Source organism: Embiotoca jacksoni, unplaced genomic scaffold (assembly GCF_022577435.1).
Source record: "Embiotoca jacksoni isolate LCO1_2020_lvr unplaced genomic scaffold, fEmbJac1.0.p SCAF_57, whole genome shotgun sequence".
In the NCBI taxonomy this organism is placed as follows: domain Eukaryota; kingdom Metazoa; phylum Chordata; class Actinopteri; family Embiotocidae; genus Embiotoca; species Embiotoca jacksoni.
In genome coordinates this window covers 1,645,903-1,673,847 of record NW_027185411.1, presented here as the reverse complement: position 1 = coordinate 1,673,847, position 27,945 = coordinate 1,645,903, and the positions used below count along the sequence as shown (strand labels likewise).

The 27,945-nt window shown below is 42.4% G+C and overlaps 2 protein-coding genes across 6 annotated transcripts in view; one reads left to right on the top strand and one right to left on the bottom strand.

The window, feature by feature from the left end:
- Window positions 1-329, bottom strand: part of sobpa (sine oculis binding protein homolog (Drosophila) a) — a 44,965-nt gene extending 44,636 nt beyond the window's left edge. For all 5 annotated transcript variants that reach the window (XM_069172945.1, XM_069172948.1, XM_069172946.1 and 2 more), the window contains exon 1: window positions 137-329. In XM_069172945.1, the coding sequence (XP_069029046.1) occupies window positions 137-322 (186 nt within the window). In that variant the 5' untranslated portion in view covers window positions 323-329. The remainder of the gene's footprint in view (window positions 1-136) is intronic.
- Window positions 321-27,740, top strand: pdss2 (prenyl (decaprenyl) diphosphate synthase, subunit 2). The gene is made up of 7 exons (XM_069172981.1): window positions 321-373; window positions 6,776-6,910; window positions 12,772-12,970; window positions 19,609-19,683; window positions 20,688-20,861; window positions 22,850-22,981; window positions 27,585-27,740. Exons 1-7 carry the CDS (start codon window positions 321-323, stop codon window positions 27,738-27,740), a joined length of 924 nt encoding a protein of 307 aa, XP_069029082.1.
- The last annotated feature ends 205 nt before the right edge of the window (window positions 27,741-27,945 follow it).

The window sequence follows — 27,945 nt, the reverse complement described above, 5'->3', positions numbered from 1 at the left end:
GCAGTAGCATGTCACAACGTACGCGGTTTAATTCGGTCATAACATTTAAACACGGCGAATCCGCAGTTTTGAAATAGAAAAAAAACAACAACAACAACAACAACAATCCCAGCTGGAGGGAGATAAACATGCTCACAGCCACGTGGTCGCGCCTGTCCGGCGCGTCTTCGTCCAGCCGAAGTCGGAGGACGCTGAGCCTGTTCAGCTCCGGATCCTCCAACTGGAGCAAAGTTGTGTCCGACGCCGAGAAGATCGTCGGGTACCCGACCTCCTTCATGAGCCTCCGCTGCCTGCTCAGCGACGAGCTCAGCAACGTCGCCATGCACGTCCGGAAGCTGGTCGGGACTCAGCATCCTCTCCTCAACACCGCGAGGTAAACACACACACACGAAAACAAAAACATCATCATCATCACCATCCTGCTTTCTACCCGAGCTTCGACCTCTTTCCCCCACCCCGGAGTGAACTCCGAACCAAACTCCATTCAAAAAGTGTCCAAATAAAGCTTCCCCTGGTCGTTATAGCAAAACTATAGACATAGATGCAAACTTCCCAATGAAACTCGAGTTATCACGGAAATAACTATTTATCGGCGTTAATACAATCCGTTGTCTGGCTTTTTTTAAATTTTATTATTTAAATAGAAATTGATCTTTCAACTTTCAGCCTCAAAGTCCAGACTGAGAGAAGAAACAGTGACATGGAGGATGATTTGGGGTCAAAGTTCATCCTCATCAGTGCTTTGCTCTACTTTGTGCCTGTCCTGTCGGATGGGTGTGTTCGTGTTGCACTTAATTGATGACGTAATTTGCCAATTCAATACTCCCTCTGGCGCGACTGTGACATATTTGACCACCAGGATCCCCCCCCCCCTCCCAATTTTTTTTTTTTTTAATAATTGCACATAAATGTAAACAAATGCACCTTAAACCACCAAACAATCACTTGCATCACATCTCTGAGAGACTTCCTGTAATGACGACAGCACGTGACGTCATCTGCAGCCACATCAGCTGGGAGAGAAGTGTGCCAGAGAAAGAGGCTGTGATGGAGGAAGCTCTCTCCACAGATAATTTACAGTCTGCGACTGTCACTAAATGCACAATAACAATAAGAGTGGAGCCACTAGCCGGTCGCTGACGTTTAAGGATCGTTTGTGTAACTTTTCAGAGCGTTTCTGCGTTGAATTTGTCCTATTTTGAAATCCGAAGCTCCGTTTCGTGCCGTCACAGACCGGTTCGTCCTTGCTTCACTTTCAGAGAAGGACTTTACATGCCGTTCCGACGACTGAAGCTGGAATTGGTCGCATCTTCCTACATGTTATCTTGTTACTTAACGAAAGGAGTCAGCCTGAGCTTCGTTGTGTTTTATCGAGAGAAATCAGGAACTCGGGTCGCGGAGGAAAGAGAACGAGAAGAGAGAGTCCTCGAACTCAATCCCGCCGTACGGACGGGTGTGTTGGAAACAGGAGCCCAAGGGTGTAATAACCTATACACCTAAATCTGATATGACAATCCATTTGGGTGTTGTAGCAGCAGGGGGTGGGTGGGGGCGGGATGGAGGGGTGTAGCAGACCTCTTGACAGTCTGACTCCTCACTGTCAGCTCGGGTTGGCTGGTTCGTATTTCCCACTGTGTCTCGGCCTTAGACGCGCGGCAGATAAAAATATCCACAATAGCAGACAGGCAGACCCTCGTGGAGTCCGGTTTCGGTTTTTCCTTTCCTTTCATTCTCAAAAACTGCTGCTCAGCTGACTTTGCCCCAAAGTGTGGAGTTACAGCGAGGGGACTGCGGCCCGGGAGAAGAAACTTTACTTCGTCCGTTAAGGACAGTCCTTGAGAGTTTGACTCCCGACTAGAACTCCCTTCTCCCGGTTTCTGCTCTTTTTCTCGTCTTTTTTTGACGAGTTTCATCCGCGGCGCCTCGATCGTCCGAGTGTCATCGAGAAGACTTTCGCAACAGTCGGCCTTCTTCGGCTCCAGCGAGGACACGGCGGAAGGTCCCGCTTTAAATACTGGAATAAAGGGTTGACGAGAGGGACTAAACTAGTCTTTTTATTGAAACCGAACCAAATCAAGAACGACTGAGGAGATGAAAGCAACACAGAGCTATGTCATCTTATGAGAGAACGTCATGGTTGCTGATGTGCAGCCTTCAAATATCTTCACAAAAGCCTCGTGTTTCTCTGCTTCACTGTTCATTTAAAGCCCCTGAAAATGCGATGTTTTTAAAAGATTAAATATTAATGGCTTTAAGAAAACTAAAATGCGAGTCAGCGTTTATTAAGAAAAACAGTTCACTTTGATTTACGGAGAGTTCATCTCTTAAAATCTGCTCTTATCTGAAGCCTTTGGGAGTGGTTTGATCACATTCGTTTGATAAACTGCTGATAAAGACATCAAGTTATATCTAGCCTCCGTGTTGATGTAACATTTGGATGATGTCACAAACTTTGAAATCACTTTTATAGGCTCTGGGAAAGTTTTGCAAATAAAAACAATCTGTAACGGAGAGTATTGATCCAGTTCGCAGGTCAAAGCGCTGGATTTGTCTTGCAGTACCACCAGTGGCCACTTGGGGAAATTGGCAGAACTGGTGTTATTTTGTTTTATTTGTTATTTTTAGTAAGTAGATATACTCATTACATAACATGACATAACCATAACCAAACAATCTGAAAAATGACCCAATTTATTATAATGTAATTAAATTAACTGATAATTAAGTAGATAAATAAGTACATGTATAAAGTGGTATACAGTGTGTTCCTGTGAAGTTTGTTATTGCCACTTTCATGCGCTTCAGGAAGTCTTCTTATAATTGTAGTTTGGGGGGAAAGCCAGAAAGCCGTCATTTCCAGCTCTGAATCCAGATCTCCTTCAATGTAACACAACGTGCACAAATCTACCAACGAGCATTCAAATTCAAGTATTACTCAATCTTTTTAAGAATATTTATTAACAACACAAATTTACAACATGCGTCACATCTTGAAGGAAATAAGGGTTATTATACAAAATATAATTAACACAGCCACACTACCAAACAGCATGACAAAATAAATAAATATTATCATAAATACATTAATATAATAATAAATAAACAAGATGGTGCAGAGAATTCATGTGAAATTGAGAAAGTCCAGCCACGAAGCACTGAGAGGGGCGCAAAGTAAAAAAATATATAGAAAAAACTCCTGTAAAACAACCTAAACAGTTTGAACTTCAGCTGAAAACTGTGTGGAAGCCCTCCGATCAAAGTAAGAAGCGGATGAAAACAAATATTTGGAGGGTCTTTTATAACCAACTGCATATTTTTACCATAATCTCTGCGGTAGATATCTACCTGCTGTGAACCAGGCTTTATTTTGGAAAAGTGAGATTCAAATCCTGGAAAGTGTTGTTCGATATTCTGACCATATCCTGATCTTAATCTGGAACTGTACCAGCTGTGCACAGAAGAGGCGGTTACACTGCATAAAATCTGCAGACATATTGGGGGGGGCACGTTCGTTCATTCAGACTTCCATTCATTACTTAGGGGGAAAAAAAAAAAAAAAGGCAGACAGAGGATCAATATGACACCACATATGAGGTCATACATTTGCATGCATTAATTCCAGGTCTCCGCGTGCAGCGGCCGAAGTTCCCTGAATTCCTGAGCAGAAGGCGTGGTGACCTGTTCGCAACCCTTTAAAATGACAGCAGCCCATTTCTCCCACTGCGGAGCCCTCGCTATCTCTCTTCTTCCACATCATCGTTGCCCCCACCTCTTTGCAGGAGGCGGTTGTGATTGATTGATGTATGCCGGTGTGGATAGTGACATAAATATTAATCATCTTCCACCCTCAGGCCACTGGCTCACCTGGACTCCCCAGGAGGAGAAGCGGCTTCATCATTTTTTTTTTTTTTTTTTCCCCCTCTGCCGTGCGCCGGTGCAGCAACTATTTTTCAACTGAGTAAAATTTGTGGAGGCGCCGTAAATAAATCTCATGATGAAATATATAATAAAAAGGCAGCCCTACATAATGTCAGCTGTGTCGTTAATTTCTGGACACGGACTACGTGAATTTGGTTGTTTTTTTGGGGGAAGGAACAAAGCTTTTGTTGAATTTTTCCTTTCAGCACCGAAACACTGTGAAATCACTGGTGTATTTCTTCATGTCATCTTTTCAAGCGCTCCCGTTTCTCCCGTTTCTCCCTGGCCTCCATTCCCTCCATCTCCCTTCGTCCCCTCCCTCTCTTCATGCTCCATCTCTCACATCCACTCTGACTTGCATCCCCCCCCCTCTTGCCTGTGGTGCAGGGGCGGGTCAGAGAGGGTGGGTGGAGGTGTTGGGAGGAGGGGGGAGGGGGGTTGGGGTGGGTGTGGGGGGGGGGGACCTGGGCTCAGAGCGGAGGGGGGGGCGTGGACGCTTGTCTGCCTCGGAGCCCCTAACGAGAGTGTGATTCATGGCACGAGGGGCTCCCATAGGGACAGGATTAGAGGTGCTCTGTCTAACCGCTCCCCAGAGAGAGTAAAAAGATATTTAATCTGCCCACCACGCAGCCAGCTACCACTGGCTCTCTGTGTGTGTGTGTGTGTGTGTGTGTGTGTGTGTGTGTGTGTGTGCGCGCTTCTTTGGATATGTCAGAAGGGATGTATGTTGGCGAGGGGGGCGGGAATAACCCCCCCACCCCCTCCTCCTCCTCCTCCACCTCCTCCTCCTTCAAACCCCAAAGATAAAATACAGTCCTGCAGCAAAACTGATCAATTACATGTCAGCACATGAATTAAAGGTTCGACAATCCTTAAAAATGTTCTTTCATAATTGTCCATCTTTAATAAATTGCCGAGGTCTGACGCCAGTTGAGAAATATTCAAGCAGCAGTAAACCAGCGTGCAGCGGGAAGCTGCTGCTGTACAATATTCGGCACGTTTCAATTACCTTGTGCCTTGAATGGCCGTTTTCTTGTTCCCTCTTTTGTTTTATATAATAATGGAACAGAAGGACCACAAACATTAGTGTTTCTCAGTCTTAAGGATGCGTCCTTGTAGGCTGCATTTCTAGACTGCTACCACATCATATCCACAGAAGGACCGCTCCAACGTCGAGGAGCTCCAAAGGACCTTCGTTCACAGAATTTTCAGGGATGCATCAGGTGTGTCCTCGGCGTCCTTAAAGCTCCCACAATCCTATCCGAACACACAAGGGCGGGACTGTCTATCCAAATATATGTCGCCTAACAATAGCTGAGAACGTTTATTTTTAATCATAGACCCGATAAATTTACATTTTTGTAACTACATTGTTTATATGCAATGAAAATGCACTTTCGGTGGAAACATTAGAACATTTGCAAATTCAGTGTTTTAGGCTGGTTTTCAGTTGGATCTGAAAACATACTTTGGTTAGAAAATGTTATTATTAATATTCAAACAATCCTAATTTCTCCAGCAATGAACAATGTGTTATGAACTTGCTCATGTTTTTAGCCACATTTTTCCTTCCTAAAATGAAGTTACTGTGTTGTATAACAGATCTAAACATATACCTTCAAACAAACAAAAACACATATGTATTTTGTGTTGAATCATTTTTCTAAGCACCATTTCGCAGCAGTAGGTGGCGATACTGCTCCACCCAGGTGCAAATTACCATTAAAACGCAGAAGAAGGTTGACGCGCAACTGCGCCCTCGCTGGACTGTTTCAGTTTGTGTTGTCCGAACGATAAGAGGGAGTCTTGGCTCGCCGCCGAAGGACACGTCTAACGAAGGACGCGTCCTTGAGATTGAGAAACACCCAATATTTTCACAGTAAACACATCCAAATAGTGTTTTTAGTGACAAACCCTCATCCAACTCTGCGCTTCCCTTCCGCTCGTCTTTCAGCGCTTTGTTTTGGAATGAAAGCCCTCAGCTTTTTTATCTTTTTATTCCGCCTCCGATCTCATCGGAGTATATTTTCTAGCCTCGACAGGCAGCTCTTTTTTTTTTTTTTTTTTTTTTTTTTTTAGCATTTGGAGCACTTAGCAGCTAAAAAAAACCCCATATATTTCCCTCAGAAGTTGGTGGGGACCAAACTAGAGCTAAAAGGAGAGTGAATATTAAATATCTGCTCACAGGTCGCTAAAAATGTGACTCTTGCAAAAATAGAATTTCCATGAAATAAATGCAAATATAACTCTGTTTCTGAGTGTTTGAATTAACAACTATTGCTCGCGTGTTGTTTCAGCAGGTTAAAGTCAGTGTTGTGTTTTGTCCCCGCTGCTCCCCTCAAATGGCCAAAAAAGTCAGTTAGTGCAGTTTTAATTTGGAAAGGTGTTTTGTATTACATGTTTACTGACTAACTCATTTGCATATTATTTGTTAAACAGGATTACACGAGGATTAGCAGCCTCTGCCAGACCGTGGCTGGCAAGGATTATAAAGCTACTTTGGACGTAATACTTTACTTTTTACTAACTACGCATCCTCCTGGGAAACATGTTCTCCCTGTGGACCTCCGGGCGTTCCCACAGACATGACGCGGTTACTTGGTGGTTATAAATTGGCCGTGTGAATGTGATCTTCTGATGGACTGGTGACCGGTCCAGCGTGGACCCAGCGATGCCTTCAGTAGGATATTTTCTGTCCGGTGAGATTGGAGTACACGTTGTATGACAGTGTGACTCACTTAGTACTCAGTTTGTAGCATGTCTGGCTTTTATTGTCATGCCGTCATTGCTTAAAGCCTGCAGATGAATAAATCCTCTTTACAACTGTACCTAATGTACGGATGGTGTTTCTTTGCAGAGGGTTTGTCTACGACAGCAAGAACAACCTTCAGATGAGAGGACTGGTCGTGCTGCTCCTGTCTAAAGCCGCAGGGCCGAGCCACGCAGCCTCCGATCTCTTGGCTCAGGACATGGTCAGTGGCATCTACCCCAGGTAAGACACCTGAAACCCTGGCAGACGGGTTTAGGCTAACAAGGCATGGCCAGTTTATTTGTACAGCACATTTCAACAAGGCAATTCAAAGTGCTTCACATTAAACCATTAAAAGCATCAAAACATCGGGCAAAAGAAAAGGACATTTAAAAACAATTAAATCCATTGATTAAAACATTAAAAACAGTGATTAATACATTAAGCAAGTTAAAAAATATGCTAAAAGTTACAGTGCAGTTTAAGACATAAAATACAGAATGCAAAGTTTTTACTAAATCTTTGCTTATGAGCAGTACGATTTCTCAACAAATACCTATTAAAGCATTCCTCTGTCTTTATGTTCACTTCCTGTTTACGTCTTTTGCACCTCTATGGTGTCTGAATCAACATCAGCAGGATGCACTGATGGTTCTTCCTCTTTTGCAGGAAATTCCCTAAAGCTCGTCCAACTGTCAAAAAGCTAATCGGCTGCGATTGTCCTTCAGTGTTTTCCTAAATAAATGATAAATTCTGGCCTTTTCATACAGAAGATAGCGTACGTCAAGCAGCTTCTCTGGTTAAACACTTTAAATCTAAGCTGCTGATTCAAATCCACAGCTATTAGTTCATATCTAACGACCCTCCAGCAGCCAGTCGTTCTGGCCTCTACACTTTTTTTATTGTCATGTGTGTGCTGCCTGGGAGGAAACAGCGGGCAGCGAACATCTGTAGCGTTGCGTTGTAGAGCCATAAATGTGCGTGGCAAGCAGAGCGAGAAAGGCGATGCCACTTTTGTCCCTGTTACATGGCTGCTGAAGGATAAATAGTGAAATAAAATCCTAACGTCAGGTAATTCTATCTCGTCCTCTGTGGTTATCGTCCATATCAATTCCTGTAAATGAAGCACTACATCATTTTGCAAATATGATGAAATATGGGTGAGACGCGGCCACAGTTACAAGATGGAGGGATTATTATTTTTTTATTCACTTTAGATGTTTAGATTTGAGCTAATTGAAAACTTCATTCAGCTGCTTTTTTTTTTTAAACTTTTTTTTAGAGATAGTTTGTACTGGAAAATGTACATATGGTCAACAGACTTTTGTTTGTAAGTATGAATATACAACTATAAAATTACCTTCTAGGATCCAAAGCAAAAATTATTGAGCAACATGCAATCAGCGGTTTCACATATTTCATATTTCTGTGTAAAGACAACCTCTCAGTACTAAAGTAATAAAATGTATCAACTTTAAATGGATTTTATGAATATGGTATTTGTATATAGTACGTATGTATTTCAGGACAAGATAACAGAAATGCAAGTGTTTATTTTTTGTGTTTTTTTAATTTGTCTTTTTTTTTTTTTAGCTTTTAAGTCTAGAGATTTAAAGACATTCATGGTCCACAGAGGCTGAATCCTAACAGACTCTGGGGATTCTTCATCACCAACAGATCAACATTTCTGTTAAGATATCTCCGTCTGGAAGATGGATTGACATAAATTTCCCTCAGTGCTCCCCAGAGGTTGAACCCTGATGACTTTTAGTCCTAAATCCCCATCATCGGGTCTAAATTTCATCCTTTCTGTTGCACTTTGTGTTCCGTGCTAATTATCATAAAGTTATCATTTTATACATACATACTGAATATAATGGGAAATAATAAATTAAATGAACAATAAACAAAACTTTTCAGTTCCCAATTGAATACTGAAACCAAAGACTGTCCATTTTCTATTTTAAAGGTGTAGGCTTCATTTTAAAATAATTTGAGCACATGGCCTGAACAGTTTCTTTCTGCAGCTCTGCTTATTGTCACTATTTGCAATAATTTGAATGCTGTTGTTTTTATTTTATATATATATAAATATATATACACATTTTTTTTTTATCTTATGTGTTTTCGAGTTATTTGCAATGAGGATTAGTATTGCTGCAGATTATATCATCTTGTTACAGTATTAATGACAGAAAATTGCTTAATGAAATTTCTGGAACATCTAACAGCTACAACACATATTGATTTATGATCCATAATTAAATGTTGGTATTAATGTGCTGCTGCCGAAAGGCTTCAGGTAGCACACGGAGGTCCTCCCAGGCTGCTTCACACACATCAACCAGCAGCATGCAGCTCAGAGCAGCGGTGTGGGTGCGTGCCAAGTGGTTTCCAGAAGTGACTGCTGTGTTTGGCGTGGCTGAGCGCCGGGTGCCTGAAAGGCTTCTTTCTTACTGCGCGCTGGCACATGGCACACGTGTGTGTGTGTGTGTGTGTGTGTGTGTGTGTGTGTGTGTGTGTGTGTGTGTGTGTGTGTGAGAGTGAGGGGAGCTGTGTCTGTGCAGAAACATCCTAATATTAGAACTAATTGGAATAAACCAGGCGTCGTGCGAGCGCTGTCCAGCCCCGTCCGGCTCGGCGTGCGAGGCCGAGCCGTGCTTTGGCGGCGTCGTGCGTCGCTACACACTCGCCTCATGTCAGGACCCTGGCACTCGCATCACTGTCACACCAGATCACTGAATCCAACATGCAGCATTCCCTTACTCCTGAGATGGATAGTACGCACACACACACACACACACACACACACACACACACACACACACACACACACACACACACACACACACACACAGCATGACTTGATCACCTCATTTGCACTATTTTGCTCTCTCTCTCTCTCTTTCTCTGCCCCCACCGCTGCTGAGCTCATTAGCACCTCTGCTGATGGCGAGATAGAAGGATGCAGGGAGTCAGGGTGGGGCGGGTTGGTTGGTGGGGGGGGGGGGGAGGACGGGGGAGGAGGGGGAGGGTGATTGAAACCTCCGGGGGATAGTCTCCTCCCTCCTGACAGGCAGCATTTGTAAAACATTTCCCACTCGGCTGCTTGACACTGATGATTCACCAAAGCACCGCCGTGATAGATGGATAGATAGAAAGATAGACAGACAGGGAGACGCAAAGAAAGACAGAAAGACGGACAGATAGACAAACACGCAGACAGACGGACGGACGGATGGATATTTTGAAACACACTCGTAGATGGTTCAACTTGTACCCACCACACCTCTTGATTTCCTGGTGCAAATGAAAGCCGAGCCACTGAGCACATCACGCGGGGCCGTCTTGACGGACAGGTCACCTCTTTAAATCACACACACAGACACACACACACACACACACACTCAGATCTGCAAGGCTGCGTTTGATGGCGAGGCAGCAGACTGCAGAGGGAGGAAAACTGGAACAGAACAGTCAGGACAAGGGGCGTGGCAAGGGGCGTTACACCTCAGCAAGATGGCATCGGTTGCTATGCAACTGGGCACCAAAGCTATTTATACACCGGCCCCCTTGTCCCCCTTTTTCCTCCCCAAGCTCCACTGCTACTGATTAGGACTGCGAGGTTGAAGGCACAGCTTTGGAAAGTGTTTATGCACCGGGGTTCGACTGATGGGGGGGCTTCAGGAGGCCGGTACTTTGTGCTGTTGTGTAATTTCACAGGTTTTTGTGTTCCCTCGTTTGAGTCCGTCGCTGTCAGGAGGGTCGGAGAAAGTGTCAAATGAAGCCAGACTGAGAACATGGTGATGTCTCTGTTCGACATATGAGTACGAGTTTGGTGAAATGACGACATTAGAAGTTTGTACCGTTAGTAATTCTTTCACACTAGTTATACCACGGTAGCTGCCACTGTATACAGTACTCCACTGATTTCTAACATCGTGCTTCTATAATAATGTCAAAATGAAGTCAGGATGAAAGCTGGAAAACAAACCAAATTCAATGCAACAAATCAGGGATGTTTTTTTATTATTATTATTATTCTATACATTTTTCTTCATTAGAGTGAGAGCCTGAATTACTCGTAATGCGACATGTCCACTGGCAGACTGGTAAAATCTTACCATAGAGAGTTAGTATACTGTAATTAAACTAATAAACTGGTATTTATAGGCTTTGGTCAGTTAAACAGTTTTTTTTCTTGAATAAGAGATTCATTTTATAATGAATAAAATATGAGAAGATAGAAAAAGTCACAAATTCCAAGAACCCAAACTTAGATCTTCAAACGTCTGATTAACTCTCCACAAAGCAAAAGTATTATAAAATGACAAAAGCCAGATCATGATCAATATTTTCTTGAAATATGGCTAAAACAATAGATTATCATGACAGTTCTTGTTTATCAGCAAATCATTTAATTGTTAGATTTGGAAATGTCAGAATTTTCTATAATTTTTGCAATGATGTGATGAAGTACTTCGATTTTTGTTTTTCCCCGGTGTTTTATTTCAAAACCACTTTTTTGAGATTCATTTCCAGAAAATTAAGTCGTGATATATTCTGATATTTCAATATAACATAGCGCACAACATATCGAGGGTTTTATAGTATTGCACAATCCTATTGTGAAATTAAAAAGTATAAATTGAGATGTATAAGTAGGTGAAAAAACTCCTAAATCTGTGTTGACGTCCATTTCTTCGACAGATGAATGGTAACAGTGAGGTCTTGACATGGAGCACAATGTTTATCACAATCATGTTGTTCTTTGCTGTTGTTTTTTGGTTCGAGTGAAACCACTACAGTCGCCGTAAGGCCGACTTCGGACTCGGGATACATTTTTAAACTGTTATTTGTATGACCTGAAATCAGCCGCAGCTCTTTGTCGCTGTTCATCTTGCTGTAACAATAAATTCTCCTCTGGAAGCCCGCCGAGCGAAGCCATCACTGCGAGGCACCTTGAGAACATGCGACATGTCGAGCTGTTAATTTGCTCTTAGTTAAACCCTGAACTTATTAACTGTCATTCAACACTGACTGTGTTGTTGCTCTGCGTCACCGAGCAGAGAAACCAACCAGACAATGGGTGTGATTGAGAGGCAAAAAAGACGACATTATTGAATTTTAATCACATCTTTTCCACGCCGACATCGAACACGGCAATTACCTGGCTACAAGTGTGCTGGTGTGTGTGCTAGTGTGTGTGTGTGTGTGTGTGTGCTAGTGTGTGTGTGTGTGTGTGTGTGTGTGTGTGTGTGTGTGTGTGTGTAGGAAGGGGTTGGAGCTCGAGGCAGACGACCGGCTCATCAGGTTCTCGCGGCGGTTGAAAGAAGGTCGTAAGTGGCTATCAGCGTGCCCGACCCTGTCTGGATGGATCCCTGCTGTCGCTGCGTGGCGAGCTCCTTCCATATGGAGAGGGCCCTAATTATCCCCCACCAATGACTGAATCAACATTTGATTATATCCTCCCCAAGGCTGCTCTGAAAGCCTCCATTCAAAGACCCCACTTTTATGTCTTTTTTTTTTTTTTTTTTTTGGTGCTCATAATCAAGAATGGCTGTTATTTGCTAATGATAAGTGTAATTATTTTTTTTTTTTAACTGAACCCCTGACACGCTTTGCAGCAGGATATGTGACACATCTGCTGGTGGATGCCCTTCGGGAAGCTGATGCTGACTCGGTTTTTAACGGTTTTAGACAAATTGAAAATGTAGAGAATCTCTTGTTGTATTTTTTAACACAGTCATTTCTAAGTTGTCTCGTTTTAAATTCTTCCACATATTGTTTGAAAGAACTGTAATGAACCCGACCATTGGAGCAGTGTTGTATGTTTTAGTTGAATCCAAAACAAGACGCCACAATATGAAAATTGTAGTCTTTAGTAAATGCGTGTTGGTTTTTTTTGCTCTGTAGAAGAAAAAGGAACTCAGAAATTCTTTATTTATACAGAAATAATTTGTTTTGATTGCTTCCTTTGTGATCAGCACACCTGTATGAGGTTTCAAGCTTTCCAAACCTGCGTAAAGATAAATAAATTGAAAAGGTTTCTGTTGTTGAAAGCAAAGCTGTGATTTTTTAAAGTCCTCTTTTCTGTTTTTCAGCCAGAGGAACCTGGCGGAAATCACAGAGCTGATCCACACGGCGTTCCTGGTGCATCGTGGGATAGTCGACCTGAAGGAGTGGACGGGGTCGGCCGGCCCGCTGAAGGACATGCAGTTTGGGAACAAGATGGCCGTCCTGAGCGGCGACTTCCTGCTCGCCAACGCCTGTACTGGACTGGCCCAGCTCGACAACACCAAGGTAACCTGTCGGCTGGTACCGAACCGGACTCCTGAGAAACATCCGACCTGACATCAGGGATGTTAATGAGAGACGACGCTGTCTTAATATGAGCTCTCAGAGGTCCTCGCATATATCACTGTCGGTCTTCATCAGTACGTCTTCTCTCTCACTCAGCGTCCAACGTCTCCTGCCTGCAGCTGTCAGATATTACAGGTTTCCTACTGATCATGGAATTTATGGAAAATCTTTGATTTCTTTGGGAGGTTTTTATTTCTATTTCAAGGCAGAATACTCTTTTATTTTGTCTGAATTACCGGCGATGAGTAGGCACCTGCGTGATGTTTTGCGCTGCACTGTGCAGATATCCCTTCGCAGTTACAGCTGGTGGTTCCCAGCCTGCGGTTCGGGACCCCAGACGTGGCCACGACATCATTAAAAAGGTTCCAGAACTCCGAGTCGCCACTCGTGTCTCAGATTTGTTCAGCGACTCAAATAGATCTAAGTTGTCCTCTTTGACGTCTGTTGCTCCCGGTTACAGAATCAACTGACCAATCAGAGCGGAGCAGGTGAGATTTCCTTGCTTGTTACTTAGCTACGTTAAAACTGTAGGAATAAATTTAAAAAAAAAATGTGGATCAGATTGATGTAGCTGTACAAATACATTTACAACTCACCAGAGAAGAAGAACACTGCAAATAACGTACAATTTAACATATTTATACAAATCAACTTTGCAAATGTGAGAAAGGAAATGTGTTAAAGTTTCTTGTTAGACCTCTTATTGACGAGCTATTCAGTTAACTGCTTCTAGCAACTGCTACCGCAGCTTCCATGTCAACGGACACATCAGCCAGATGGAAAAGGCCGCTGTCTGCTGATAGGTCAGGGCCAAATACAACAAAATACCCTCCGTCCCAACAAGAAATCAACTAATACGAGCACATTTTTATTCTCAAATCTGTGAGTAGAAGGACATTAAGGATCCAGTGGTGTAGGTGGGATTGGATATTTTCTTTACATCCTCTCATGACACCTGGATTTTCAGCAGTTGGCCCTCTTTGATTGGCTTTTCTGTTCAGCCACAGTGAACGTCTTTCTAATACTCTCTACCTAGTTTATATTTCCTTTGCGTTACACTTTATAAATCATTTCTCATGCGGGAGACATTTTTTACACAAAACATTTCAAACGTGGATTTTGATTTTGATTAAGGATTTATGATAAATGGAAAAAAAAACCTCTTTGGAGTAGCCTCGGCTGTTTGACGAGCTGAAGCCCGCTCTGTACGTTGGATGACGCGTTCAGGAGACGCCACAGACACGTCTTGTGGTGGTGGTGGTCTCGTAAGTGCACCACAGATCATATCTGCTGCGTGGCCTGGTAACTCCTCGCTGACAGACGCTGTCACCACGCCGCTCCGTCAGAATGCGGTTGCCTGAGTAGATCAAAATAACCCCCCTCACACCCAGACACCCACCTCCCCCCTCGTGCCATCAGCCAGACCGACCCCTTATCGCCTTCCCCCGCCGCCTCTTTTTCAGCTCACATAGTCTGGGTTTGTGTCTGCGCTGTGACAGCCGACAGACGCCCTCCCAAAAACATGATGTAAGCCGTATCCGTGGTGCTTCTTGGTATGAGAAATATAACAGGAGTTATAAAGAACCAACATTTCCTGTTAAAGCTAAATGTGAAGGTGAAGCATTTCTTTTACGGTGCTAATTAACTTTCATCAGGATTTGTCAATGTAAAAATAACATGAGAGATTATTGTCACTCTGCGGCTGAGCTACAAATGACAGTAATGAAATCGGTACCGTTGTTTCCCTGAAAGATGAAGAAAAACACCCTGCAAATATAATGATGACAGATCTGCTGATGACTTGAGCTGATGCTGATTTAATCACGTTAAAGATGCATTTAAGCCGAGTGACATCAATTGAACACAACATTTGGAGCATCTTTTCCTTTTTCAAGGTGAAAGCGATGCCTTTGTGTTTTGTTTTTTCCCCCCACCAAAACAAACCGGCTTTTCTGTTTGTAAGTCATCTGAAAGTAATCCGAAGCAGCCACAGGAAGCGGCTGCAAAGTGGAAGTTTTTAAGAGTGTTAAAGAGACGGACATCTGATAGCCAGAAGTTACTCAGGTTTGAAAAGGTTAGCAAAACAAAGTGAACCAAAGGGAGGCCACACCACAGCGTGCACTGATGCTCATATTTTCAGCCTTTTACACGTGTGTTTCACTGAAACATCTGCACGGCAGAGATGAGTCCATCCTGCTTCGCTAACGATTCAGGAATGTGATTTGTTTCTACTGCCAGTTCAGCAACATGCTGTCCTCCTAAACTCCCATTCAGGAGTTGATGCTGATTTTTGGTTGTAAGTCTGCGATGTAATTTAAAACACAACAAGCTACCTGTAAATGTCATTTTCATCTTAAGTAAGAATTACAATCCTGACAAACCTTGTTGTTGTACCAGAAGGCCGAAACAGATCATATTTTAATTTTAGACAATGAATTCTTGACCTTGGAGACAGAAGTTGGCAAAACAATTTCACTCACTCATGCGGGGACTTCTGACCCTGTTTTAAGGTATTTGTGAGACCTTACTTCATTTTTGCTCAAAGCCCTACAAGCGCCAGAAAGTCCAGACAGTTAGAGACATACGGTTCCACGACAATGGTGGAAACTCAACGTGTTAATGAAGACAGTGTCGTGTGACTGAAAGCTCCAGATCAAGTGAGTGACTGGGCTCAGCTCTTGCTCATGAGTTTACATACGTTTACATCCAACTGTCTGGTAGTCAGCTTGCAGGAAACCTAACAAAAAAAAAGCACCAACATCATCATCATTAGTGACTTTTTGCAGAAATGGAAAAAAGCGAAAAGGAAATAACAGAGATTTAGTATTTTACCTCTAAGTTATAGAGACTCAGGAGAGATAGATTTTAAAAAGACCGATTAAGTTCTTTGCAGCAAAGGTTGAGGTATAAAACTGGTCAAGTGCCAAAAATGCTGGATCCTACAGATGCCTTTGGATGGAAACCTGAACCCTTAAAATTACAGTACCATGGCTTGTTGGAGACCCGGGACAACACGTCCGGTCTAATTCATTTATCTCATTCAGTCCAGCAATCAACTTCCCTTTATTACTCAAACTTATCTTAATGTCCAAAGTGTATATATATTTTTTTTAAAAAATGGTTTTATGAATGTATAGTGTTTATATGTTATTGTGAGCTTCCTTTTATTTGTAAGAATGAATACATACAGACACATTTATGCAGAAGTGGATCTGTTTGGCTTATTGTCACAGAAACATGACGGCACTAAGTTTGTTGTTGCTACTAATGTCTTGAACATGTGATTTGATTCATCTTGCACGCTTTTTCTTTACTTTTGTTGAACCTAAAGACAGGCTGACTGTTTACCATTTTAGGTCTCAAGCCTCATCCAACATAGTTTTTTTTTTTTTCAAAGTTAAAGTTCCCTGCAGAGTCTCCAGAAGACATTTTTTTCCAGGCTGAGTGGTACTCTGTGATGAGTAAACTGAACTTCATGTGTAAAGTTGGTGGTTAGCTCCTTAGCATAAAACAAAAAAAAACATATAAATTAACTCTGGCAGTTTCAAACTTGTGTAATTACCCAAAGATAAATGCAGTAAAGGCTGGAAGAGATTTCCTTTCACTCATTGAAATCTGCTGATATTTAAATGTCTGCTGATACTGAAAGCCCTCCAGAGAAGTTGGATCGAAAATATTTGTCTTTCTTTTCTCACAACCTGTCTGTGGTCACTTTACCACATCTTTTTAATACACAGAGCGACAGATGAGTAGTTGTTGCAGCTTTCGAAGTTTTTCCTCATAAACCAGACTTTTCAGTTAAAGCAGTGAGAGCGATGGAGATTATGTGTCGTGGCCTTGAGAGGAAACCTATGCCGCTACTTGTATAAACTGTAAAGTAATCTCTCCGTGGAGCTCCGGTTTCTCTCCCCCCCCTCCTCTTCGCAGACCTGTCGGCAAAACACGATCTGGCTAGATTTGGGAATGGAGTAAGGGGGAGGCAGGGGGAGAGCTTATCTGATACTTTCCAAAAAAAGACCCCCGCTGGCCCCCACTTCCCAAAGCAGGCCAGGCAGAGACACCACATCTGGTAATACTGTAGGCACATTGTCCTTCCAGGTTTGTGGGCGCGGCTCAGGTTTCCTCAATATTTTCCCCTGGTGGATTCAGTTACCCAAAGGGCAGCGCGAGGCTGACGGAGCCGACAGCGTCACCAGACTTTTCCTGATGAACCAAGGATGTCTGGGATGAGCTGAAGGAGCTCTAAATTTAACCTCGCCCGTCTGAACGGTTCAGGCGTGGCCTCGGCTCCTCTGGCCGCGCTGCTCTGTGGCCATGAATGAAGGGCCGTGAGATCCACTTCACATTTTTTACTCATTCATTAGATCCACAGAAGTAGTGATCACTTTTAAAGATGCAGCCGCTCGTCTGGTGGTGGATGAGGAGGCTGGACGGGTTTCTGTAGGCTGAAATACAGTCATGCATGCCCCCTGTAAGAGGAAACGGGCAACTGCAGTCTTAAACAAACAACACTCAGGCAGCTTTTAGCTTCTGTTTTGTTGTTGTTGCTCCTTTCAAATGTATTCAAATGTTTTTACAGTGTATTGATCCACTTAATGGACAGATTTTCTAGCCTGATCCCTAATGTTATGCTTATTTACCATCTTTATGATCCACTTGAGGCCCATTTTCCTTTTTACCTCTGCCCCTCATCTGCAGCCTTGTAAGCCAAACCCAGAGGTAGGAAGTTAAATAAATCTTTAAATGATTAGCGGATTTGTGAAAACCAAGAGAAAACGAAAGACCCCGAGGTCAGATCATCACTCCAAAACCTTGTTAACCCCGTCTGCTCTCCGGACTCCTTCTTATTTCGTCTCACCATCTGCCTTTTAGCTCCATTTCAGCGCCTCGGACTGCACGGACACCCGATCCCGCTCTGTCGGCCGGACTCCTCTATAAATACAAAGTATAATGAATGAGGGCTGGAGTCTGGATGTACTTCATGAAATCGCCAGGAGCTCCCCGATGGGCTGATAATGAGCAGCTGAGTTGCAGTTTGCCCAACGTCCAACTCATCTTGCCGCAGACTAATTCTCCAAACCAGCTGTTCAGATGCAGCCGTTGTTTCCTCGTGCTTCAATCACGGAGGGGAAATTGTGTTTTTTTTTAAATACAAATGTCTGATCGACTGCATGGCGGGTCAGTTTGGATCGACCTCATTTACATCCACATTTTAGCAGTTTAGTCGGTGCTGTTAGCATGAGTGATTTCCATTGAGGGAGAGAGTGAGCGGTTCAGTGCCTGAACACTTTAACTGGTCAAGTGGCTGCTGGTGGACATGTTGGACTTCTTTGGAGATCAAACCTGAAATCTTTGGCTCCAAATTTGATCTTTTGCTTTGATGACTTGGCATTTTCTCAACTTGGCTTCATGAGGGTTTGCGAGGTCATCACCTTGAGATTTTCCAACCGTCTTCACGGAGTACGTACATATGCTGAGGATTGGTTGGCTGCTGTTCCTCCACTCTGCGCTCCAACTCATCCAAAACCATCTCAGTTGGGTTTAGGCCGACGGTGGTGGAGGCCAGGTCGTCTGATTCAGCGTTACATCGCTCTGCTTCCTGGTCAAACAGCCCTTTCAAAGCTTGGAGGTGTGTTTTGGATCATTGATCCGTTGAAAACATTTTTTTTTTTTTTTTTTTTTTAAATGGTTTCACTGAGCTCCAGCCAGATGGGAAGGATGTTGTGGTTGCCATGCTAGTTTAGTTTTTACTCTAATTCTGAAATCTGGAAGAGAGTCACCACCGAGGTGCCCTCGGCATCACACCTCCTCCGTGCTTCAACGGTTGGAACCACACATGCAGATACCATCCGTTCACCTTCTTTATGTCACAAAGACACAGCAGCTGGAATCTAAAAGCTCACATCTGGACCGTAAAAACCAAAGTCCAAGGTCTTAATCTCCATTTGTGGTGTTTCTTGGACCGAGCAGTTCTCTCCTTCTTCCTGGTTTCCATCAGTGGTTTGGAGTCCGATTCACACACTGATTCTCCTCCCAACAGTAATGTTGAGATGAATCCTGAACTCTGATGTTTTCTGTAATCTGAGATGCTGTTAACTGGTGATTTCTGGAGTTATTGGGGAAAGTAGCACTAGTAGTAGAAGAGGTTAAATTTAAACGTGAATTTAAAGTAACTACAGTTTGAAAACCAGAAGTAAGAGACGGGCCTTTGTATGACTAGAATCCACCAAATCATTTCAAATAAAGGGTTGAAGTGAAAGCGGAGCATCTGATAACTGTCTGGAAGATGAGTATCATTTTGTTTGAATGTAAACACTATGAATTATAGAGAAGATTTCTTTCCAAAGTACTATTTAGATAACTTATCAGATTTTAGTATTACAGCCTGATAGGCCGGTCACTGTCAGGTTCGGATGCCTTTCTGAAATAATTTATATTGTATTTCATTTCTGCCTGGTGCTCCCGTTTCGGATTGTGTTGTTGTTATATGTTTGTCCTCCATAACACACAGGCCAACTCCTGAGTCAATAAAATCAATGAGATCAATATAAATATCGTGACTTTTTCTGTGTTGACAGGTCGTCGAATTGATCTCCAGCGCCATCGGTGATTTGGTTCAAGGAATCTATTACGAGAATTCCAACAACACTGAGGTAAATCATTCATTCCTATTCTATAAATCCAACCTAGATACGAAGAGCAATAAATGTAAATGAATCCACCATAAAAGAGTGTCCGAATGCTTGAATGTATTATTGTTAGTCTAATTTTCAAAAAACTAAACGATAAAAATAACAACTACAGTGATCATCTTTTATGTATTTTAAACTTAAGATCAAATATAATCAGATAAGTCAGAAAGTATTAAAAATCGACTAAAACACTGTAAGTTGTGGTCGTTTCAAAGGATTTGTAAAGATATAACACCAGCATTATTGTTTAAGAAATAAATAAAATAATCCTGTAGTAGAGTTAGCTTTGGGTGTCTGTAGTTTAGAAAGTTGTCTCCAGCTGTGAGCAGCAAAGAAGGTAAATTCTTCTTCGTAACTGGTTCTGACACAAGGCACGACTAGCTGACTATTAATGAGAAAAACAAAAGGTATCCTGATAAATATTAAAAGCTATATGAATATACAAAGCCGTCTTTATTCAAATTGATCACAGGGCTGTCAGGTACTGGTGAGCTGCCTTTAATTACAGTCTTTTTAGCTTCTGCACTGAATTTACAACGAGTGAAGTAGCACTGCAACTCTGACAATAATTTTATTATTCTTTTACTTTAGTTTATTATATTAATATTACAGTGGAGAATTTATCTCTGTTATCATGGCCTTTACTTTATTTTGCCAACAACACCTACCAAGGTCCAACAGTAACTAAATTTGTCCTGAAATAGTCTGTTAACTTTTTTCCACTTGTGATATGTTTTAGGATTTACTCAACTTTTGCAGAAAAAGAGACAAATTCAAAGTTTATTGAGCTCAAGAGGTTTTTTTTTTCTTCAAAATAACAACAAACTTGTGGGAAATAACCGTGTTAGATGTGTCACATGCTGCAGCATAAAAAGTTATTACCGAGGATCTGTGAGGTGCTCGGTGGGAAACTTTCAGTTTTTCAGTATAAGCAGTGAGAGCTCCAGCCTCTGTTCGCTCCGCAGGAGAACGGTCTCACCGACGGCGTCGACGTGGCGTCGTGGGAGGAGCAGACGTTCCTGTCCAACGGGGCGCTGCTCGCCAAGAGTTGTCAAGCGGCGATGGAGCTCGCCAGACACGACAAGGAGTCCCAAAGACTGGCCTTCAAGTACGGCAAGCACCTGTCACTGGGCCACAAGGTGAGTCTGGTCTGAGCATCTGCATGTACTATTTTTTTCAGTGATAATACCTATTAAGTTTGAAGTGAAGCCACAACTGTCGACTGTAGATAAAGTATATAGATAAAGTATATGTATATACAGCCGATGCTGAAGTGCCTTCGAGTGCAATACCACTGAGGGGCCAGTAGGGGCTGCATCCAAAATACATCTGGCTTCACAGACTTTTATTCAAAAAGTGTCAACTTCTCTCATTAAATGCAAAGTCAATAAATGTTTTCCACAACTTATTATGGCGTCACGAGCTAAATTCACTTCTGATCAGTGTTTTGGAGGTCCTTTTGAAAATAATTCCATCATTAGCAATGTCTGGTTTGATTGACATGGCTGAAGTACAGTCAGGTGGGTTCTCAGTCAGATCCTCCCTAGCTCGACCAAATATGGTCACTTCTGGCTCCAAAAAAATCAAGATGTCAGTGGTCAAAATGACAGACTGGAGGGTTCAAAACAGCAGTTCACAAACCAATGGGTGACAAAACAGCAGGTTGCCACGCAAACAAGAACTCACTATTTTCTGTGATAAAAAAAAAAAAAAGCTTGGGTTGTTTCACAGAGATTTTTGTGTCTTTGGCTCGGTAGGATAAACATGATGTCATATTTATGTATACCAATCCACATCACACTTCACTCATAAAATCATGATGCAGCAGCAATATCCCAGAATTATCCTTGTAGATAAATGACAACTTCTTTCCCAACTCATAACTTTGATAAAATTGCTAATGAAGTCACAAATGTATAAAGTTACAGGGGAATACTTTCACCCTCTTTTTAATTGTTATTCTTTGTTCTGTTGATCAATCACCCCTCTGTTTGCATTTTTCACTCTTTTAGCTTCCTGTCATGGCCTTTTGTGAAGGCGAGTAATTAAATCTCTGGCTCTTTTTGTGCAGTAAAGATGTCGGGAGACATTTCGACATATTTTCACTTGTCTACAATCGATTTCCTTCGTGCCAGAAAAACCCAATTCACATCAGAAAACCCTGCAGCCTTCAGCCCAGAAACATTACAGCTACAAACAATCCACAATGTAGCTGACTTCTGCACCACTTTTCAATTTTCTAGTTTCTGAAATAACCAGTTATATTTAAGTCAGTCCGGAGTTTTCTAGGGCTTTTCTCTTTTTCTGAACTGAAACTTTGTCCCTCCTGACCAGCGTACTTTCTTTCTCTTCTGACTGTGATCAAGTTGAATCAAAGCAGACAGGCTACTGATCTACATGAAGCAGCAGTGTCTGACTTCTTCTCTCCTGCCTGCATGAATAATTGGCCTTATTTTAGTGTGGCTATATTAGTATTTCTTTTCATCAGATGCTTCACACTGCAGCTGATTTGTTACAAAAAGATCTTGAAAGGGGGTAGGGGGTGATGTATTTGTTCAAAAAAACAGTGTGAATGAACTGTGGAAAGCTTTAGTTTTAATGTGCTTTATTAATCTTGCATCAGATTCAGACACAAAAGGTGGAAACAGGAAGATGGTTGAATGGTTTGGAGCTTAAATGTCGTTAGTGTGTAATGTTAATGTGCCAGATAATGCAGATGCTCAAACGTTTTCTCAGGTTCAGAGGTTTTCAGCTGGTTGTTATTGGTGCCGGTGTAGAAGTCAATCATAATGATCCCACTCACGGTGCTGCAGGAGTACGTCCTCTCCTGCTGAGGCTCCCTGTAGCTGCCTCAGTGCATACAGGGAATCTCAGCATGGGAGGAAACCGAAATGAGGTCTTTGAAGGAGAACCGTCCTCATCAGGCTGGCTGCGTCTTCCAGTCTGTTCATCACGCTGCTCATTAACGGGGTCACTCAAAGTGTCGGCAGGAAAAAAGAAAAACGTACCGTAAGCCTCGCGCGTTCTCGCCACCGGGTCGGTTTTAATTGGTAGCCGGCAAGTTACAAAGTCAAATCTCAGGCTGATTGACTCCTTATTGACAAACGTGCTCCTGCCTTTTCCGCAGCTGAACTCTGACCTGCAGCCCTTTGTGAAGAGCGGCGTGGTAGACCCGGTGTCGTTCGGCTTGAGCGACGCCCCGGTGGTTTTCCACCGTCAGATCGTCGGCCAGGAGAGGTGGCGTCAGCAGCTGCAGCAGGTACAGTCAGGACGGTCCGTCACACCACAGCAGCAGCTGGATTTACTGCATCTGTGTTTCTAACAGGAGCTGCGTGTTGCTGCTGATTCCGGCCAAGTTTCAGGAGATCTACATCAAAATTGAATGAACCGTGTGGGAGACGTAGGACTTTTAACACATAAGAGTCCAAACTGAAGAGTTCAAAACACACAACACACAACAAAGACGACAGAGCTGCCACGCAAGATGGTCACCTGCCACAGGAGAGCAGCTCTGGGTGCAGCGTCTTGCACAAGGACACTTCGGCATGTGGAGTGAAGTGAAGTGAAATGAAGGAATTGAACCACCAACCTTACAATTAGTAATACTCTACCACCTGAGCCTCTACCGCCCCACTTGATTGAGAGTTTCCATTTCAAATGAATTCAAATCCAAATTTAAATTGAGTTTGTGTGTCCAAATGTGAAGCAGAGAGGTGACCGTGCAAGTTCAGAAAAGTACGACGATATTCCAAAAACAAAAATCAGAGCGAAAACAATTTAATTCACTTTTTACCTTTGAACCCCAAAACCAGGCGGCATCTCCCACTCTTCCATCTATACTGATGTAAACCTACTCAAAGCTGAGACTCGGCATGTTAATGTATTACGCACTATTATCCACCCATCCATCCATCCATTATCTATAACCACTTTATCCTGAACAGGGTCACGACGCACTGTTATATTTCGCATTAAGAGTGCAGACGTCTGAGCTGAACTCATAACAGTCTTCACGTAGCTCATTTTAAATAAATCTGTCGCTGAAGTTCTTATTAACATGTAAAAGAAAAAGTGTATCAAGAAAAAAATATAGCGTTGAAAGTATTTTACCACATGAAGTTGTAGAAAACTGTTTTATCTCAGTAAATATGGAACTTCATTAGTCCAGGAGATCACGCTGTTCTCTTGATGAAACTCCACAGTTGTTATTATGTAAAAACTAAGTGCACTGTAAATTATGTTTAATTGCTAGTTTGCAAATGGATGTAAACAAAAATTGCATCCATATCAAAATCAACAGACAAACTTCACATTTCCATGCCGGGCATGAAATATTTATTAAAGCAGGGTGAAAAAGAAAATACCATCTGAGCGTCATTATGGAAGGACTTTGAAAAGTATTTACTTTAATTGTGACCAGATTTTAAACTTCCAATGTTTGAATACAACCAGAATGTTGGCTGAACTATCCTCAGAGATTAATGAGGTAGAAGATAGTAAAGAAAGAAAAGGAGGTTTGCAGGACTTTTGATTGAATAATCCTTATTTGCATCAGTTCTTCCTGTTTTAATGTCTTGGTTGGTTCAGGACTCCTTTTCTTTTTTTCTTTTTTTTTTGTGATAACTTGTTGGAAGATACTTAAACCGGAGGATTACATGGTGACAGAGGTGATTGGAAAGTGAGGGCCGATCAGGGGACTGAAAGCAGGTGAGGTGGGTGTGGCAGCCAGGTAACACAGCAAGTGAACACGAGGAGAAACAGGGCAGACACAGAGGAAAAAGACTTTCAAAATAAAACGGGAAACAAAACAGAAAACAAGCTCAAACCATATCAAAAGCAACTTCCAAACTAAAACAGGACTCAAACTCAAACAAAAACAGATCAAATCATACAAAACCATGACAAAGCAGCAGCTTTTAAAATGGAGAGTTTTACTGCCGTTGTGCTTGTATTAGGTATTTGTTTTGTTGTATTTGTTATGATGTGTATGCAGGATTGAAGAAAGGCCTTTTCATTCTCCTGTATATTGAATATTGCATATAGATTATGAAAAGTTGTGCAACATGATGTTAACACAACTTTAGAAAGCAGAGGAATTGAACCGATAATAACTCCGTTCTCTTCTCATTAAGGCAAAAACTTTGAGAAACCAACTGGACTACTCAAAGGTAAGATCGCTGCTTTATGTATTCCTCTATTCTCAATCTGCCTCTCTTAATGAACCATATTCAAAATGTGCCTCTCTTGCTTTTGTCCTACATTTCATTCATATTCTCAGAAAGTAATCGTACAAGTTTGTTAGATTTTTCTTTGTCGTGTTTCAGTGTTTTCACCTCTTCACTGTCTGACCGAACCGTCGGAGAAACAGGACGTCTTTTCACTGTAACCTATATCGAAGTTGAGAAACGAGCTTCCCAAAGTCAACGTGTGAGAGGCAGCGAGGGGACCGATAGGGGTGCAAAGAGAGCCTGAAGCTGCAGAGGAGGGGTCTGGTGGTGCTGGGGGGGGGTTATCTGGTCCCGTCTGAAACCAGAGCAGGAAGGATTAGTTACCGAGGCCTATTTGTGGAGGAGACACTGAGGCTGTGAGACAGTGGCATTGTGAGAGAATCTCCTTCAGCAGACCTGCTGGAAAAGGAGGACGTGGAGGGAAGTTTGAGGGGACACGAGGAGGAAAGATGAGAGCAGCACCGAGGGAAGGAAACTAGGTTTTGGGATGTAAAAAAAAAAAAAAAAAAAGCACAAAACTTTGCTTTAAATCAGCAACAAAGACACGAGATTTCGATCTATAAGTCGTTCATTGCTAAGTAGCATCAAATCTGATCGTTACGGGGGAGTTTAGGGAAAAGCTGGATGTTATTTGAAGACATGAATATTTGGGCTTTAGTAATATAAGACATGAAAGAAGTGAGGATGACATATTTTAGCCCGAGGTCAGTCATTGTTTTCCAGCTGCTTCAACCACTCACTGAGACATTAATAGCACCCACAGCACGATTAAATGTGTTCAATTTTACATAAATGGGTAATTAAATAATAAGAAAGGTCTCCTTGTTTGGCTCCCTGAGGCCATCGTGGTATCTACAGCGACGTAACCATGTGTGGAGTCCAAATGACAGCTCTTCATCACAATTATTACAATTTCTGTGATATTTATATATGAAAATTTGCAGGACTACATTTAATATTTGAATTCACATTTAAAGGAATAGTCTGTGAATAATTTAATTTATTTTTTATTTTTAACTGACTTCTGACACTTATGTTTTCCTTAACAATGGGAAATAAATAAGAAATAGCAAGAGACAGATCTGTTGACAGGGTTCATAAAAGGAGAAGATAATATATTTTCTGTGGTATATTTTGGGGGGGAGGAAGGGTTCTTAGTACTGGGGGGGACACGACCCCTCCAAAGAGGCCCCGGTTACTCCCGTGTGTAGTTATGTAGCTAATAGATGCTGGGCCTGCTGGGAGGTTGGAGCATTGTGATTGGCTGAAAGATGGAGGATCAGACAGAAGGGACATTGACAGAAAAATTCAGTTATTTCTACATTGGTTTCTATATTTGACTTTATATATATAGTCAATGTTTTCTTTTTTCAAGTGACTGATCCTGATCTCACTTTATTAAAGAAAACGCCCCGCCTAATATGCTCACATGTGCACAATAGAGTATTCTCATGTCTGAATACTGCTGTGATCAGGAGGCATTCGAGGCCACGAAGACCGAAGAATCGGGTCGATAAACATGTCGAAAGAACAGGATGTGGAACTTAACGAGGTCACCCAATGTAATATTCAAACAGGGGAGGACGGGGGATATTAGGAGACGAGGGAATATTAAGTTAGTGCAAACTATAACAAAGTTAGATGATGTGAAATTAGGGCGGAAAAATAATCTTTTCTAAATTGAATAAGCAGCCAGGGTGATGCTCAGTTCGACACCTGTAGTTTTCTTTTTCTTTTTTTTTTTTAAGAAAGAAGGCCTACGGGGTTTTCCACCTCCAGAATTTATGAGGTAAAATGCCTTCAGCAAAAACAAGTCCCTACACAGCAGCGGGAAGACACAAGGAGACGCCCAAATTCACTCTGTTTTACTTAAAGCTGGGCTGATTTGAATTGATGTTTTCTGCTTCCCAAAGTGTGCTTGATGTGACGTGTAAAACGGTGTGTGATGGTATTTCTGTGTGTTTTTGTGTATCAAGTAGTCTCGTTTAAATCAAATGTTGTTTTAAATGAGCACAAACATTACATTCGAATTCATTCACGTATTTAAGCAGCGGCACCGCGACATGAAGGACAGACGGAGGGAGGAAAAAAAAATCTGCACAAATACTAACCGGCGTCGTCGGCAGGCAAGAAATTGTCATTTCCATGCTTCGCACTTCAATTCATTACCTAGATTGTAGCAAAAAAACTGTCTGTGCAGCGGTTGGCTGATTTGATGCCGTCATTAGTCAACTGAAAAGACAGGAGAGCTGGGAGCTCCACGGGCAGCACCGGCAGAGACATCAAATTCGGGGCATTTCCTTTCTCATTGTGAAGGAAATTACTTTTTCTTTTTTTTTTTTAATATATATATATATATATAACTCTCCGTGATGAGTCTGAAATCCCCCCCCCTTGTAGTTAAATGTGGTACGCTGCCTTCAGTGGTACCAGGGGCAGCGACATTCTGCTTTACGACGGGTTTATTAAAAGAAACGCTTCGCTTCTTCCCGTTTTTTTTTACCCTCAAAGTGAGCTAACTTCAGAGGAAACTAAACTTTCTCTGCTTCTTAACAGTTTATTGTGTTGACAGCTGGATAGTAACGGGAGTGACACAAATGTGACAAACTGATGTGTGTTTTCATCCCTCCGCAGCTTTTGGCAGCGGTTAAGTCGGAGAAAGGCGTGAGCTCAGCGGTGGACTTGTGCTGTTACCATAGCAACAAGGCTCTGGAGGCCATCCAGGCTTTCCCCTCCTCCGAGGCTCGATCCGCCTTGGAGAACATTGCCTCCGCCGTCACCAAATTTTGACCTGGACACACACACACACACACACACACACTCCTGTGCAGCCTGGAGCGTCTTTGTCTCCAGAGGCTGCAGGACAACGACACTTAAGAGACAAATGAACTTCTTCTGATCCAGATGCTGGCTCACGTCTGGAGAACCTCTTCAGTGGATGACATCACAAACGGTCATCGTTAAATAAAAGGACGTGACCTCAGCATCATGTCAT